The 14,161-nt window shown below is 41.3% G+C and overlaps 1 protein-coding gene across 2 annotated transcripts in view; it reads left to right on the top strand.

Moving 5' to 3' along the window:
* RELN (reelin) overlaps positions 1-14,161 on the top strand; it is a 297,184-nt gene that overhangs the window by 202,692 nt on the left and 80,331 nt on the right. For both annotated transcript variants that reach the window (XM_064444494.1, XM_064444504.1), the window contains exons 21-22: positions 3,822-4,014; positions 6,652-6,764. In XM_064444494.1, coding sequence (XP_064300564.1) covers positions 3,822-4,014; positions 6,652-6,764 — 306 coding nt within the window. The remainder of the gene's footprint in view (positions 1-3,821; positions 4,015-6,651; positions 6,765-14,161) is intronic.

The following is a 14,161-nucleotide window of genomic DNA, read 5'->3' as shown; positions in this document are numbered from 1 at the left end:
ATTAAGAAAAGAGAGGTTTGTTGACATACATATGTTTTGAGTTAAGGTGGTTTTTGAGTGGCTCATAATAGTCTATATCTGGAACAGTCACTTGATTTGACTGTAATCATCAACATTTGGTTTCAGATTGGTTCTTAAACTTTATTACAGCAAGTCTATTGAGTATACTGAAAGGACTGCAGAACACTTTTTAAAGGAAGTGTTTGATGATGTACTTTAATCCATCATTTCTCCAAAACGCTCATACACAGGCAAGGTTTTGACCCACATGCTTCCGGAGTGCTATTTACAGCCGCTTGCTGAAATGCATTTAAGTATTGATAAGGACACTAAAACTTTTTTCTTTTAAATATTCATCTGGACACAAATAAAAGAGCGTTATATAAATAAACTGTCTTCAGTCAGATTATGACATTATGATCTAACTGAATGTTACGGACAATAGTGTCCTACTGTCCCTGGAGCAGCCTGGGGGAAGACTGTAAATCTGGCACATAACAAACTATCCTTATGGAGCAATATAACAGTTGCCCTACATCAGCTTGATAGTTTACCCATGCTTATAAAATGTTTTATCTTTTAGTTTAATTATTACTCTGTATCATGCAGAAAGATTCTTTCAGGTAATTGACTTAATTAAAATTTATTAATATGTTTAGGAATTATTTACTGAAGTAGGTATGATGTGATGTATAAAGACATAAACATCCTGCCTTTGATGGAAGTGGAGCTGGGGCTGGCATGAGCGTTTGGCCATCACATCAATATTCTCAATCAATGCAACATTACAAAATTGTCTGCATCCATGTGGCTTTTCAGTATTCCTGAATGTACCGGCCTTGAAAACATGGTAACTCTGGGGATCCCAGAGCAGTTTGGAGCAGCGCATATTGGCTGACTTTGGCTGTGATATCATTCCCAGAAGTACCAATTAGCTGGCAGTGCTTAGAGGGAGAGCGATTGTTCTGAGGGCACCTATGGGTATTGTGTTCCTGCGCCCCTGCAGGTCTAATTATATATGCGGTAGAAACCAGCTCACAGCTACGTATTTATACAAAATTGTAGCCTTTGCATTCTCATTTCTGAAGATTTTTTAGTTAATTATTGTTATGCCAGGGACATTAGTCTGTCTTTTACAAAATCTGGAAACATATTCCTGATGCGTGACTCCCAGAACAAAGAAAATATTTGGTATTCCAGGAGAAGAGCATACCCCTAAACCACATACACAGGAGAGCTGGAAAGTGAAGAAGGAGCAAGGAAGGTGGAGCCCCCACCTTTAATGCTACCCTTGTTCAGCTGGAGGCAATTTGTGGACAATAAAGGATTTTGTGAACCCATAATGTGATTTCCTCCCCTTAAAAGAGTTTCTTATGGAGCATCACAGATCATCTTCATCTCCTCACTAGCTTCCTTTTTCACATTTCTTTAATATCCATTTTAAAGAGCTGTTTTGACTTTAAAACAATGCTTGTTTAATGTACTGTGTACAATATCCAGTGGCTAAGTTATTAGATGAAAATGAATACTAAAAGTGTTTTAATCATGACCTGAATGCCATCAGTAAAAAAGATCTGAGCTTAAGATTCTTTCTGATTTTACACCAGTAATATTGAAAAGAGGGAAATTTTGTGGAGACAAAGGCAGAATGAAACATTCAATTCTTTGCACATACGCTGAGCACCAGTCCTTCACTTTTCTTCCATCACTTTGGGGAAGACATCTTCTGGGCATATGCTTCATCGGACTGTTTAGTTTCAATTCTTTTATTCTGTTCAGATGAGCTTTAGGTAACTGTGATGTGTTGTGCCTGGGTTTCTGTGTGCAATGCCAAATCATTTCCAAATCATTGCTTCCTATAACTTTCAGCTGATTATACTGCACATGGCTGACTGATACCTGAAGAGCCTGGTTATACTGGCACAGATTTCCCAAGAGGGCTTCAGTAAAACTTTGATTTCCCACATCAGCCTTGAAATTTCAAGCTGCATTGCAGAAATTAAAACTACGTTAAACCAAGTCAGCTTTAACTTTTAAATTTGCTGGGTTTTGTAATTTTGAAAAGTACAAGATAAAGTTTGGGAGAAAAATAAATTTGGACATTATCCAAACAAATTCTTCTGAAGTGCATTCAGTTCTAATCATGAAGCCACAAACTGACTGCTGACAAGTGTACATTATACCCTCTGCTCAACTTAAAATTATCCTTCCCATTGAGAAGAAAAACACTGACAGCAGTGACTGAAAGAGCAAACAGCTGAGATACATTTTTCCAAAGCAATGTGCTGCCTTCTGGTCCAGTTGTCCATGACAGTGCCCCAGCAGCGAAGGGAATGTCCATCCACAGTCTGTTCATGGTGCTGATTGACATAGACTAGGTAGTTTCATATGGTGCCATGAGTTGGATCATCCCTTAGGAAATGAAGTCACAGAGAGCAAGGTCAGAGAGTAAAAAGGAGCCTGGACCTTAACTTGTGCCAAGTAACAGCAATATGATGTTATCTTTCAGTAATTTCTTCTAAAGCTTTAAGGTAGGATGCTGAAATTTATAGCTTAACTGCTCTCTCTGGAAAGGACACTGTAGAAGACAGTGTGGGTCAGGGAATTAATTTAAAAGTGTGCTAAGTAGCATTGACTTGTATTCCTAGTCCTTCCAGTGACTTCATCATGACCTTGAATTTTACAGGTGTAGAAGCTAATGTGTTTTATTGTAGAGTATTGAAAGATTAGGATTTCTTAAGATGATAAACTGTAACTCCCTTGACCATAAGGGCAACCTTGAACTAGATTATTCTCTTCATCACCACTGTACTGAATGTAGCTTTTTATTTTTGCATGATTTGCAGTGATTCTCTTTAAAAAGATGCAATCCCTATCCTAAATTGTTCACATTTAAGAACAGTCTTAGAAAATGTTGAAGCTGAAAGGACTATAGTACTTCTGAAGACACTAACTAAACATCTCAAACTAGGGAGAGGGAGGCAATTTTCATTCTACGTGAACTTTTAAACATTCTGCTTTGAAAGCTGGTGTGCAGGATTCAAAGTTTAAGCTGTTATTACTTTCTCCTTATACCTCTCTTGAATTTGATTTTTTTTCCTTTTGAATATTGCATAGAAGAAAAACCTGCATTTTAATTGAAAGAACCTTGTAATTTCAAACTATATATTGTGTTACCATGTATGTCATAACTGGGTACCTTGTATCATATATGAAGATTGGTGTGTTCCAAACATTAACACTGATTAAATTATCTTCTCCAGTCCACTGGATAATATAACTCTTATATCAGTACATCCTGCAGAAAAGAAGCTGAGGATAGGCGATATAAATTCTGAAACAGTCAGAAGTCAGTGAATGCATTGCATATAGAATCACTTGAAAAATCAATGGAATGAAAAGTAACAAGAATATTTTAAACTAAATGCAGTGTATCTTTACTGTCCAGTGTTTGAATGAAATTACAGCTGTTACTGTGACATGACCTTAGGCAATGGACACACCTGGGGGATGAACCTTCTTTTTGTTGTTTTTTTTCCTGTGTTATCCTTTGCTTGATCCTATCTTGATCCTTAATACAAAGAGTATATAGTAAGAACTAACAGAATAATTCAGTGTTTCACACTCTGAGATACTTCAAGGCCTTCCTGGTAATTTGCAGATGTACCAAGAGAAAGATGCTTCTGTGCATGGTCTCATCCCATGTGCTGATCTGCAGAACAGAGAAAGAAGCATCACTGTATTTAACCCAGAACCATTCATAACATTACTTTCTGAGTTGTTCTGGGGATGGATCCTGATTCTTTCCTTACATTTCTCAGTTTTACAGGAGATTCAAAGTTAGCGTCTAGCATGCGCTATGTGGAGACTCAGTCTATGCAGATCGGAGCTTCATATATGATACAGTTCAACTTGGTGATGGGCTGCGGTCAGGCATTTACTCCTCATATGGACAACCAGGTGAAACTGGACTACTCCACCAACCATGGCCTCACGTGGCATCTTGTTCAGGAGGTGAGACTGGCAGCGAGGACTTTTGTCTTCCATAAACTCTGTTCATACAAAGATCATCTGAGATATACTTGTGACATTGGACAAAGGTGGATGTTTTCCTCATTCCCGTTTCTATAAATTAATTCTCAGTTGGAATCAGTCAAAATGGAAAATAGAAGTATTTAAACTGTTTTTCATTATATTTGGAAGAAAGGTATCTGAGACCCTGAAACAGAAAATTGTGACAGGAATGGACCAAGTCTGAGAAAAGAACTGGGGCACAGTTAGACAGAGCTAGAGAGTAATGGCTGAGATCTTTCCTGTGCTATTGCTTTGTTTTTCAAAGCAAAATGCGTCTACTGTTTCCTGGCATTTAAATGGATAGAAATTCTTTCTGCCCTTGTGCGCAGCCATTTCATAAATGGAAAGTGCATTCCTTTGGGGGTTTGTAATGTAGAGCCTTTCATCTCCCATCCCTGGTTCAAACACAGTCCAGGGCTGTAATGACTAGCTGTTTCCCCGTCTCTGCTAGAAGTGCAAATAGCAGTGTTGGCTGCTATTTCCCCATGTGGCTCAGCCCTGTCTCAGCACAAATGCGAATAGCACATTTGGCCATAATTTGTGCTTTTGTTTTCCCTCTTGGATGGCAAGCTGGACTTCCTCTGGCCTCAGGGTGAACTAACCAAGGTCCTTTGTCTGCCTCCAAGCAGGTTCAGAGGGAGTCAGGGAACTTGCCCTGGTGCCTTTTCACTGCCTGCTCTGTAGGTTCTCAGATGGATTTGAAAATCCAGTCCCGCATCTTCTATGAGCAATGAAAGTATTGCCCTGTTACCTTTTGCCATGTTGTGTTTCACCGTGTTTACTTTGGTGGGCAGAGTAGAGAAATAGCAATAACTGAATTCTTAAACTTTGCAAATCCAAGTAATGCTTTCTTTACCTTAAACAGAATTCAGAGGAAAGCTATAAATACTGTATCTCAAATGATGTTCATGTCTTTTATATCTAGCAGGCATCATCATGGTGTCCAAGAATAGTTCCTAGTGGTGGGTGCTTGGGGTTTGTCAATCAGTGGAAGATCAGTTGACTTCCGATTTTAGTGCTCCTTTCCTTTCTCCGTGGAGCTGAGTTCAGAAAGAAGAACTTGCAGCGAAATGATTTTTCTTACACCACCCATGTTGCTGTGATAAAAGAGCAATAGAGGTTATTTGTAGTATATTTCAAGGATGTAATCTGGCAAATACACAAAACTTTAATTAAAATGTTTGAAAGTTTCGTTTGCTTCTCATGGACTGATCAGATCCTATTTTATAAAATCTTTTGGGGGAGATGAATCTATGAAAAATGCTTGAAAACTGCTGGAAAGAAATTAAGCTTTTAGAAAATCTACTGAAAAAAATAAAACTGAATAAGCTATCAGATTTTCATTTAATATTCTTAGATATTTGAGCAATAAATTTCTCTGTAAAATAATATATTCTGCCCTTCCTATTTAATATATAACTATTGCTACAAAATTTAAGTATATTAATATTCTTAATTGTTTTAACTACTGTATAGTGTCAATGCTTTATTTTTAGTTTCATCGCAGTCAAAATATGCTACTTGCATGGGCAAGTGTCTGTCCCAAAGGTCCCCCATGTGCCTGACAATCTAGATGGGGATGAGCACAGCAGTGAACACCAAAAGACTCTTGGAGAGGTGGGGACAGTCAGGAGGAACCGTGTTGGGGCATTAGTGGCAGAAGGGACTCTCTGAATGGGTAGCTAGAAAAGGAACATATAGGTTGGTAATAATGTTCAAGCTCTTTACTAATACCTTATTAAAACCATAGCACAGAAGTTTTGGGTGCTCTTCGAGCAATATATAAATAAATGAATGGAGTATTGCAAAAAATGGAGTAACATGGGAAAGGCAGGTCCAGAAAACTGTATGAGGCTGGGAAAATGGACTGTGTTTATATTTAACATAAAAATGTGACAACGATCAGATTTTCTGAAAAGAAAAGAAAATTTTGGGAATAGACTTCTCTAGGAATCTGAGTTAAATACAGGAAGAATCACAGAAGCAGGAAGGAGGAATCTACACCACTTGCTGTAGGTGTCAAAGGTAGTACAGCTGCAGAGCATAGTAAGGGCCTCTGGAGGCAACTTCAGTAGACCATGTTTGGGTGCTCCTGCGTGGCTCTGGCCATTCCTACTGCTGCTCCCCACTGCAGATCGAGGGAGTGGGGAGAGCCAACACCCCCAGGCCTCACAAGTAGTTCTTTAAAATTACTGGTATAATGGTCTGGAGGTCACTTTTTTAGACTTATTCCTCAGTGGCCTTGTAGACTTACTCCATAGTCAGCACTAGATTCTGGGGTGAGAACAGTAAAAGAATGAGCTAGACATCCTCATGGAGGGCAACAAAAAATTACTAGTCACTAATGCCAAACATACCTCTTTAAATGAGTCATATGGTTTTCTCCTATCCTGAATTGTACTACTGTTAGTTTTCTGAGAAGGCTTTTTGATCATACCAGGGTTTTTCTGCTTCTGGGTCTTTTACTGCAACATCTGGACCTAGGTGAGCTCCTGGTTCCATGAATGTTTAACTCTCACTTCTGTTCCCAGCTTTGCCTCAACATTAAATCTGTTTTCTGAAATATTTTACTTCAAGGAATGTCTTCCCAGTATGCCAAGCTGTCAGGAGTTTACATCAGCAAGTATTTACCACTCCAGTGAATTTATTCAGTGGAGGAGAATCACCGTCCTTTTACCACAGAAGACTTGGTGAGCAATTTTTTTATTTTTTTTTAGGGTGCAGATAGTTCATCTACTTTCATATTACTATGACAGAGATCAAGTCCTCTGTAGAGGACTCTGTACTCAAGCCAGTTGGTGAGAGGTGCCAGCATACCGGGGCTGACCCAGTTTCAGGTATTTAACATAAGAGGCCTACCTTACGTAACTAGAGAGTAAAATGTTGGTGAGGTCACCAGAAACTATTGTTTAGGATTGTTTTTAATACATTCTGTGACTCTTCTAATAAAGTTCAGACCTTTTCAAAAATAGTGGTGCTTGTCTGTAAATGGCCCACTGGAGGAAGCCTTTATTTGGATTGTTAATTTTTATTTTGCACATTCCTTATTGTTTACATCTTCAGACCAAAGCCTTGTATAAACAATAACTAGTGATTCATTTCTGGGAATTTTTTACCTCTTGTTTCTTTTTATAGCATGTCTTCAAAAATAACATTCTCTTCTGCAAAAAACAGCAACAAAAATTATCAGAAAGCACTACCCTATTCATCTTATTCTAATCAAACTTGTTTTGCCTGCCCTAACATTTTTTACTAGATTATTTCTTCCATTGTTTATTTTTAAAGCTTTATTATAACATACAAATAAAGAGTCGTCATAAATCTCAAGAATCTTAAGGGCTTCCTTCATTTTAGAATTAAAGTTTTCCAATTAGAGTTACACCTTGCTTATGTTTGACCTGAATCCATCACAGCAACTGCAATGAAAGCTTGCTCAGATTAACTTATCATTGTATTTTCCTGACCTTCTTCATTTTTCTGCACTCTCCATGGCTTCAACACAACCTATTTCTATCAAACACCTCAGGATCATACCTTCTTGCAACATACTGGCCATTTTTACTGTACAGGCAATATCGAGAATTTCATATTTCCAGGCAAAATATCGGGGCAGATATTGAATCCTTAAAGTGTATCAGGTCAGATAATACCAAATGGCACAAGTAAGTCTATGAATAGCTGCTTTGTAGTTAGATTATAATGTACTAAATGCCGTTATGTGCCACCAGCTGTAAAAGCTGTGTCTTACAGAGGCACTTAGGAGCTTAAAAAGCATCTACAGTTTTGCAGGATATACTCCAAAGTAGGCTGTTATTTTAAAATTTATTTATAAGATATATATTGTATTCAAAATTATTATTATACACTGTATAAATTATGTTAATACCAATGTTGTGGGGTTTTTTTTCTTTAGGGTCTAATAATTTTCCTCAGCATATGAGGTGACAGAAGCAAATAATTCCATTTTAATGTAGGAGACTGTGGGGAAAAATTATGATGAAATAATAACTGGGTTCCTGTTTTATGCTGTGCACAAATCGTAAATATTTCCCAATCTTGTATCTGAAGGGATTCCCGTCTGTTAGCAGAGTTTTGTTTGCAATTAAGGCACAAATTATCACTGAACATTACTTTGCTCTGCATAAAACACTTCTTCAGTATGACTGTGTAGCACTGCAGAGTAATTGGGGTGAAGAGGAAGGATGGCTGCATGTTCCCCTCCAAAAGCAATCCAACACACCACACATCTCAGCTGCTTTCCTTCTTTTTTCCCCTTTCCACCAGCGAGGAGCAGACTGAGAGCTCAGTCGCTCCTTTGGGTTGAGATTGGGAGGGGATTTTTTTCACATTTTTAAAGCACACATACCAATAGGGGGCAAGTTTCTGCCTTTAGAAACCTGGGGGTTACTGGTGAACATTTGACATGCAGAGCTCCTCCCCCGGGCTGGCCACACAGAGGGCATCATCCTGGGGGCTGGTAGCAAGTATGGTCCATAGGGCTCCTCCCTCCCTCACCCACACTGTGCTGCAATAATCACCCGCGGGTGAAAACTTAGTAATGACCAGGAAAACCAATGCAGAGGGTGAGAGGCAGGTCTGCCTTCCCAAAACCAGGTTGAGGGGTAGGGCACTCCGGGGCCCTTCCTTCTGACTCAGCCCCACAAGACAAGGGCTGCCAAAAACACAGCCCACCTTGAACTTAGAGCTCAGGGAAACAAACCACTTAAACGAGGACTCAGGGCCAGGGCCTGAGGGCTTGTTAGCCTTGCTCTGGCCCTTGGTAGCCTCAACATGCCCTCCCACCCCTGCGCACCCATGTTAGGATTGCCAGAGCTTTTATCCCTGCGTGCACAGCCCTTTGCTGAGCATTTGCACCTTGGGTGCATAGGTAGTGGCAGGCTGTATTACTGTGCTCATGCAGCCAAAAAATTGTTCATAACAGCACCTATTTCTCTTGTAAAACTTTCTGGGCGTGCTGGTATTTCTGCACATCTGTAGACGATCTGCATCTGGCAAGCATGAGTATACAAGATCCCTGTGTTATCAGGATTTGGGGTGTTAGGAAATATGCTGCAACAGTGAGACTTGTATTGGAGAAATGAAATGTATGCACCTGCTTGCTGAAATTGTATTGTACTTGAACTGAACATTCCTAACACTGATGAAAATTAATTTCAATTTTATGGGAGTCATTTACATATGAACAGGCCTTAATGAGATACAAGCAGCTGTCAGTTGCTGACTTCATAAACAAATCAACACCTAATGACTGAATAAGAGTTTCAGGATAATTGGGTAAATGTAATTATGGTAACTCAGAAAGTAGCAAATATAATTTTATCAGCTACAAATTTGCATTAGATCGTTAGGTTTTTTAATAGCAGGAGAGAAGAAAATTATTTTATTTTAAATCACATATCTGAAAAATTTTATAACAGAAGGAACATCATTTAACTCACAATACATCTGGGACTCACCATGATTTCCTTGTGCTTATATAAAATGTCACAGAACAACAGTGACTTTTATTTGACATCAACCTGACTTAGATATAATGTGATCAGAAAGCCAGATTGCCTTCCAGTAGCATCAAAAAAAAAAGGAAGAAATACAAGGAACTGGGGAGGTTTATTTTGCTTCTAGTAAAACAGTTTGATAACTCCTTGATACTGCACTTCCCATTTCACTAGATGTCCAAATGGTGACTGTCCAGAAAGCCAGTATTTTATCACTGAGAATGCAGCTGACACTCAGCTCCTTATTCTCTTTTCTTAATTAACATGGCTTTTTTAAATTGTTGATTACCATTTTTAACAGCATAATCCTCTTAAGCTGTTGTTACCTTGAGGTGCAGAGCAGCCTTGGAAAGCTTTCAAAAACAGCAAGCAGGACTGGCTCTTCAGTGGTGTTGCTTTTGCAATTGCAAATTCAGCCTAAGTTGCATTTTCCCTCACCCAGAGAGGAATCTGAATCTAAAAGGAATCACAGGTGGTTGCCTGCCACCGTGTGATAGTGGCCCCGTTTTCCACATGCCCACCGTGACCTCTCTGACGGGTGGGAAGGCGAGGGCAGCCCCTCACCCTGCTGCAGCTCAGGGGGCGTGCGATTCCCACAGCAGCAAAGCTGTCCCCAGGGGAGAGATCTCATTGTATTCAGCTGAAAATAACCCTGCCTGCTAGGATGTGGCTCCCTGGGGACTGTCCCCAGCCGTCCGGCTGATGCACACACCTCCGTTTTAGCTGCATGTTCATCTTCTGTTGGCAATGCGACTCCTCCCTTCCTCCCCTCCCCTTAAATGAGGGAAACACATCTCCTGCCATCGCTGCATTCATCTGGGGAAGCTTCTAAGCAACAAGCGGAGCTGAGGTCACCCTTAGCTTGACATGCAGCCAACATCTGAAACTCAAGGAGGAAGACGGAGCTGCCCCAGCAGCATGCAGCTCTGTGCTCTGCTGCTTCCAGGGTGACAGTCCTTCACAGCCAGGCAGCTCCCTGCATCAGGAGGAGGACGATGAGCTTATCCAGGGAAATATTTTGCTCAGGTGGAACCCATGCAAGCCCCTGTGTCAGCTCTGTGCCTTGCAGTGTGGGCCCAGCCCTGGGAACAGCCCCACAGCAGTGCTGCGAGGGAGTCTTCTCAGCAGGGTTTCAGGTGCAGTGCTCCCCTGGGCAGAGCGGTGTACCTTGTTAGTACCCAGTGGTGGGCTCTCCCCACTGTTTGTGTAGGGTGGTGTGAGCCCCATGCCCCAAAACCAGCTGTGATGCACCCACACGGCAGCTCTGCAGGGATGTTTGCACCCCGTAGTGGCCAGCGAGTGGCTGGGGAAATGTCCAAGCAGCACCAGGAGTTGTGCTCAGGGGGCACCACCACTTGTTGGGCACCAAGGGACTTCCACGGGATATCCAAATGGCCCCTGTATCACTGTAAATCCCCCCCTAATTTGCTGTAAACACCCCTGGGGCTGCAGACTCGCACACCTCACCTCTACCCACACACCTCTCTAACAAAAACCATAGCAGCCTGGTCGTGATGCTCTCCCTCCTGTCACCTGGACAAACAACATGACACAATTTTATTGTGCTGAGAGGTCATGGGGGGTTTTTTGTCTGCTATAAAAGCTTTCCTTGGTTTCGCTATTGTTATTTTCCTCAGTGCACATGAGAGTTAACACCAGTCATTACTGTTTTTCTGAAGCACACAGTCTGTCAGGGTTCTCTGTGGTGCCATTGGTGCTCTGTAGCGAACGTGAACACCACCACTGAGGTGATGTGCTGGCTTCAGAGCGCTCAGAAAATAAACAGTAAATAATTGTGGTGAATTGTGATAGGCACTGTCCATTGTGCCTATGCGAAGTCTGTGTGCAGATTACTGGCATTGTGCACTTCTAATGGATAATTCATAGCTCTTGTAATATAACCCATCAATACATTATATCCTCAGGGAGTATTTAATCGGCAGATCTGCCCCCGCAGATTAGTTCTGCATGCTGTAAAAATGCTTACAGTATTTTCAATATAAAGCAGATATTTAAAACAGACAACAAATTAAAAATCAATTCCTTAGGCGGCGTCACTTGTTTTTTTAAAGAAATTAAAAATTGCTATTCTAAAAATTTCTCCAAGCATGTGCTAAACCAAACTTTGTATGCTTGTAGCATGCGACTGGATGTTTAAGTGCACTGCTGTACTGTCCATTTTAGCTGCACAGACCACCTCTATACATTTTTCCACTTCCATACATGTGAGCAGGTGGCTCAGCCACCTTTACAATATTCATTTTAAGAGGTCATTCTACAATTTTTTGGAGGGGAAGGATTGTTTCTTAAATTAGAGTAATAGCATTATATCCCGTGCTATCGTACTGTAGCCATGTGGCTCAGAAACAAGCTCCTACTTCTTGTAGCCACCTCCTGCTTCTCATCCTTAGCCCACCCAGATGGCCCTTGGCCAGGCACAGATCTGCCCCAGTTTAACACCTGATTTTTAATTCTCTGCAGTCAGCCTTGCTTTCCCTGTCCATCCCCTCCACAGCTCTGTGACCCAGCCTCAGCGCCCACATTGCCCACACCACCCCTTTGCTCCCAGACTCGTCACCCAGCCGACACAGCATCTTTTGCTCTGGCGCAATTAATGATTTCTTTGTTTCACTTCACATGCAGTATTTTTTTCTTAATCTTATTCTGGCATGAGCATGGAGTGGAGGGTCCCTGCGCCCACGAGCTGGGTGCTGCCACTAGCCCACGCCTGTAACCTGTTGAATGTGCATGGGTTACAGGGCAGCTTGGAAAGGCTGGACAGTGACAAAAATTATTCTTCTCATGATTCAGTTTCTTCTTGGGCCTTGCTTTCTGAATGTGGTAGATGTCAGGCTGGGTTTGGCTAGCAGGAGTCACTCAGCACGGACAATGTCAATATCACATTGGACAATGTCCTAGAGGGCCAACATCAAGCGATTTTTTAATAGATAATGTTACCTGACCCCGCCATAATAAAGAAAAATAAAGCTGTTGAAGAGGAACTAACTAACTGACTAGAAAGGAGAAACTACAGCAAGGTTTTCTGCTTCAAGAATATTACAAACACTGAAGAATATTACAATCGAGGTTTAACAAGGCCAAGTGCTGGGTCCTGCACTTGGGTCAAAACAACCCCATGCAATGCTACAGGCTTGGGGAGGAGTGACTGGAGAGCTGCCTGGAGGAAAAGGACCTGGGGGTGCTGGCTGACAGCTGCTGAACATGAGCCAGCAGTGTGCCCAGGTGGCCAAGAAGGCCAACAGCATCGTGGCTTGTATCAGGAATAGTGTGGCCAGCAGGAGCAGGGCAGTGATTGTGCCCCTGTACTCGGCACTGGTGAGGCCGCACCTCGAATACTGTGTTCAGTTTTGGGCCCCTCACTACAAGAAGGACATTGAGGGGCTGGAGTGTGTCCAGAGAAGGGCAATGAAGATGGTGAAGGGTCTGGAGAGCAGGTCTGATGAGGAGCAGCTGAGGGAGATGTGGTTGTTTCGTTTGGCAAGGAGGAGGCTGAGGGGAGACCTTATTGCTCCCTACAACTACCTGAAAGGAGGTTGTAGGGAGGTGGGTGTTGGTCTCTTCTCCCAAGTGACAAGCGATAGGATGAGAGGAAATGGCCTCAAGGTGTACCAGGGGAGGTTTAGGTTGGATATTAGGAAAGATTTGTTTGCTGAAAGAGTGGTCAGGCATTGGAACAGGCTGCCCAGGGAGACTCCCGGTGGTGGACTTGCCATCCCTGGAGGTGTTCCAAAAACATGTAGATGTGGCACTTCAGGGCATGGTTTAGGAGACATGGTGGTGGTGTGTTGATGGTTGGACTTGATCTTAGAGGTTTTTTTCCAACCTTAATGAGTCTATATCCAGAGCTTATTTCTATATAGGTAAGTAATCTAATCCAATGATTCCCTGCCACAAACCTTGGGTGTTATGGATGTTGTCTGAGTAGCTGGCCAAGAGCAAGCTATTTGCAATATAGGAAGAAATAGGTGCTATGAAACAGGATCTTTGTCAAAAACTGATGATTGTAATGTCACCAGTGATATGTAAGCAAAATCTATTTTAGAATCATCCTGACAAAAACAAATTTCTGTATCCAGAAAAACCCAGTCACCTACTGAATGCAAATAACCAGTATTCAAAGGGGAGAAATGCTTACACTCAAGAACTTTATTTTAATAGAATAGACTTTTAAAAATAGTAAATATCAGAATAAAGCTTTTTATACAACTTATAGCCTGTTAACTGTGACCAAAATATAAAAATCAAAGTCACACTGTAGGGCCATCTTTCTAGTTTTCCACCCTTTCATCCTCAAAGACTGGCACACAATAAAAATCTAATAATATACATTGCTGTTTAACTTAAAATAATGCACTAAGTCCCTGTAACACCCCTGCAGCCTTCCTCATAAATGTCATTAATGACCGGGAAGTCCATTATATAGCCCTGTGCAGCTAGTGGCATCATCTAGAAAGTTCATTTGGTTGTGACAGTCTTTGCAGGCTGGCCTGTGATTGTGGTATCAACTTGCTTTATTTTTTACAGTTACATTTGATCTTTTTTCTAACAGT

Source organism: Phalacrocorax carbo, chromosome 1 (assembly GCF_963921805.1).
Source record: "Phalacrocorax carbo chromosome 1, bPhaCar2.1, whole genome shotgun sequence".
NCBI lineage: Eukaryota > Metazoa > Chordata > Aves > Suliformes > Phalacrocoracidae > Phalacrocorax > Phalacrocorax carbo.
The sequence above is the reverse complement of the archived record's forward strand: the minus strand, read 5'-3'. Positions and strand labels throughout refer to the sequence as shown.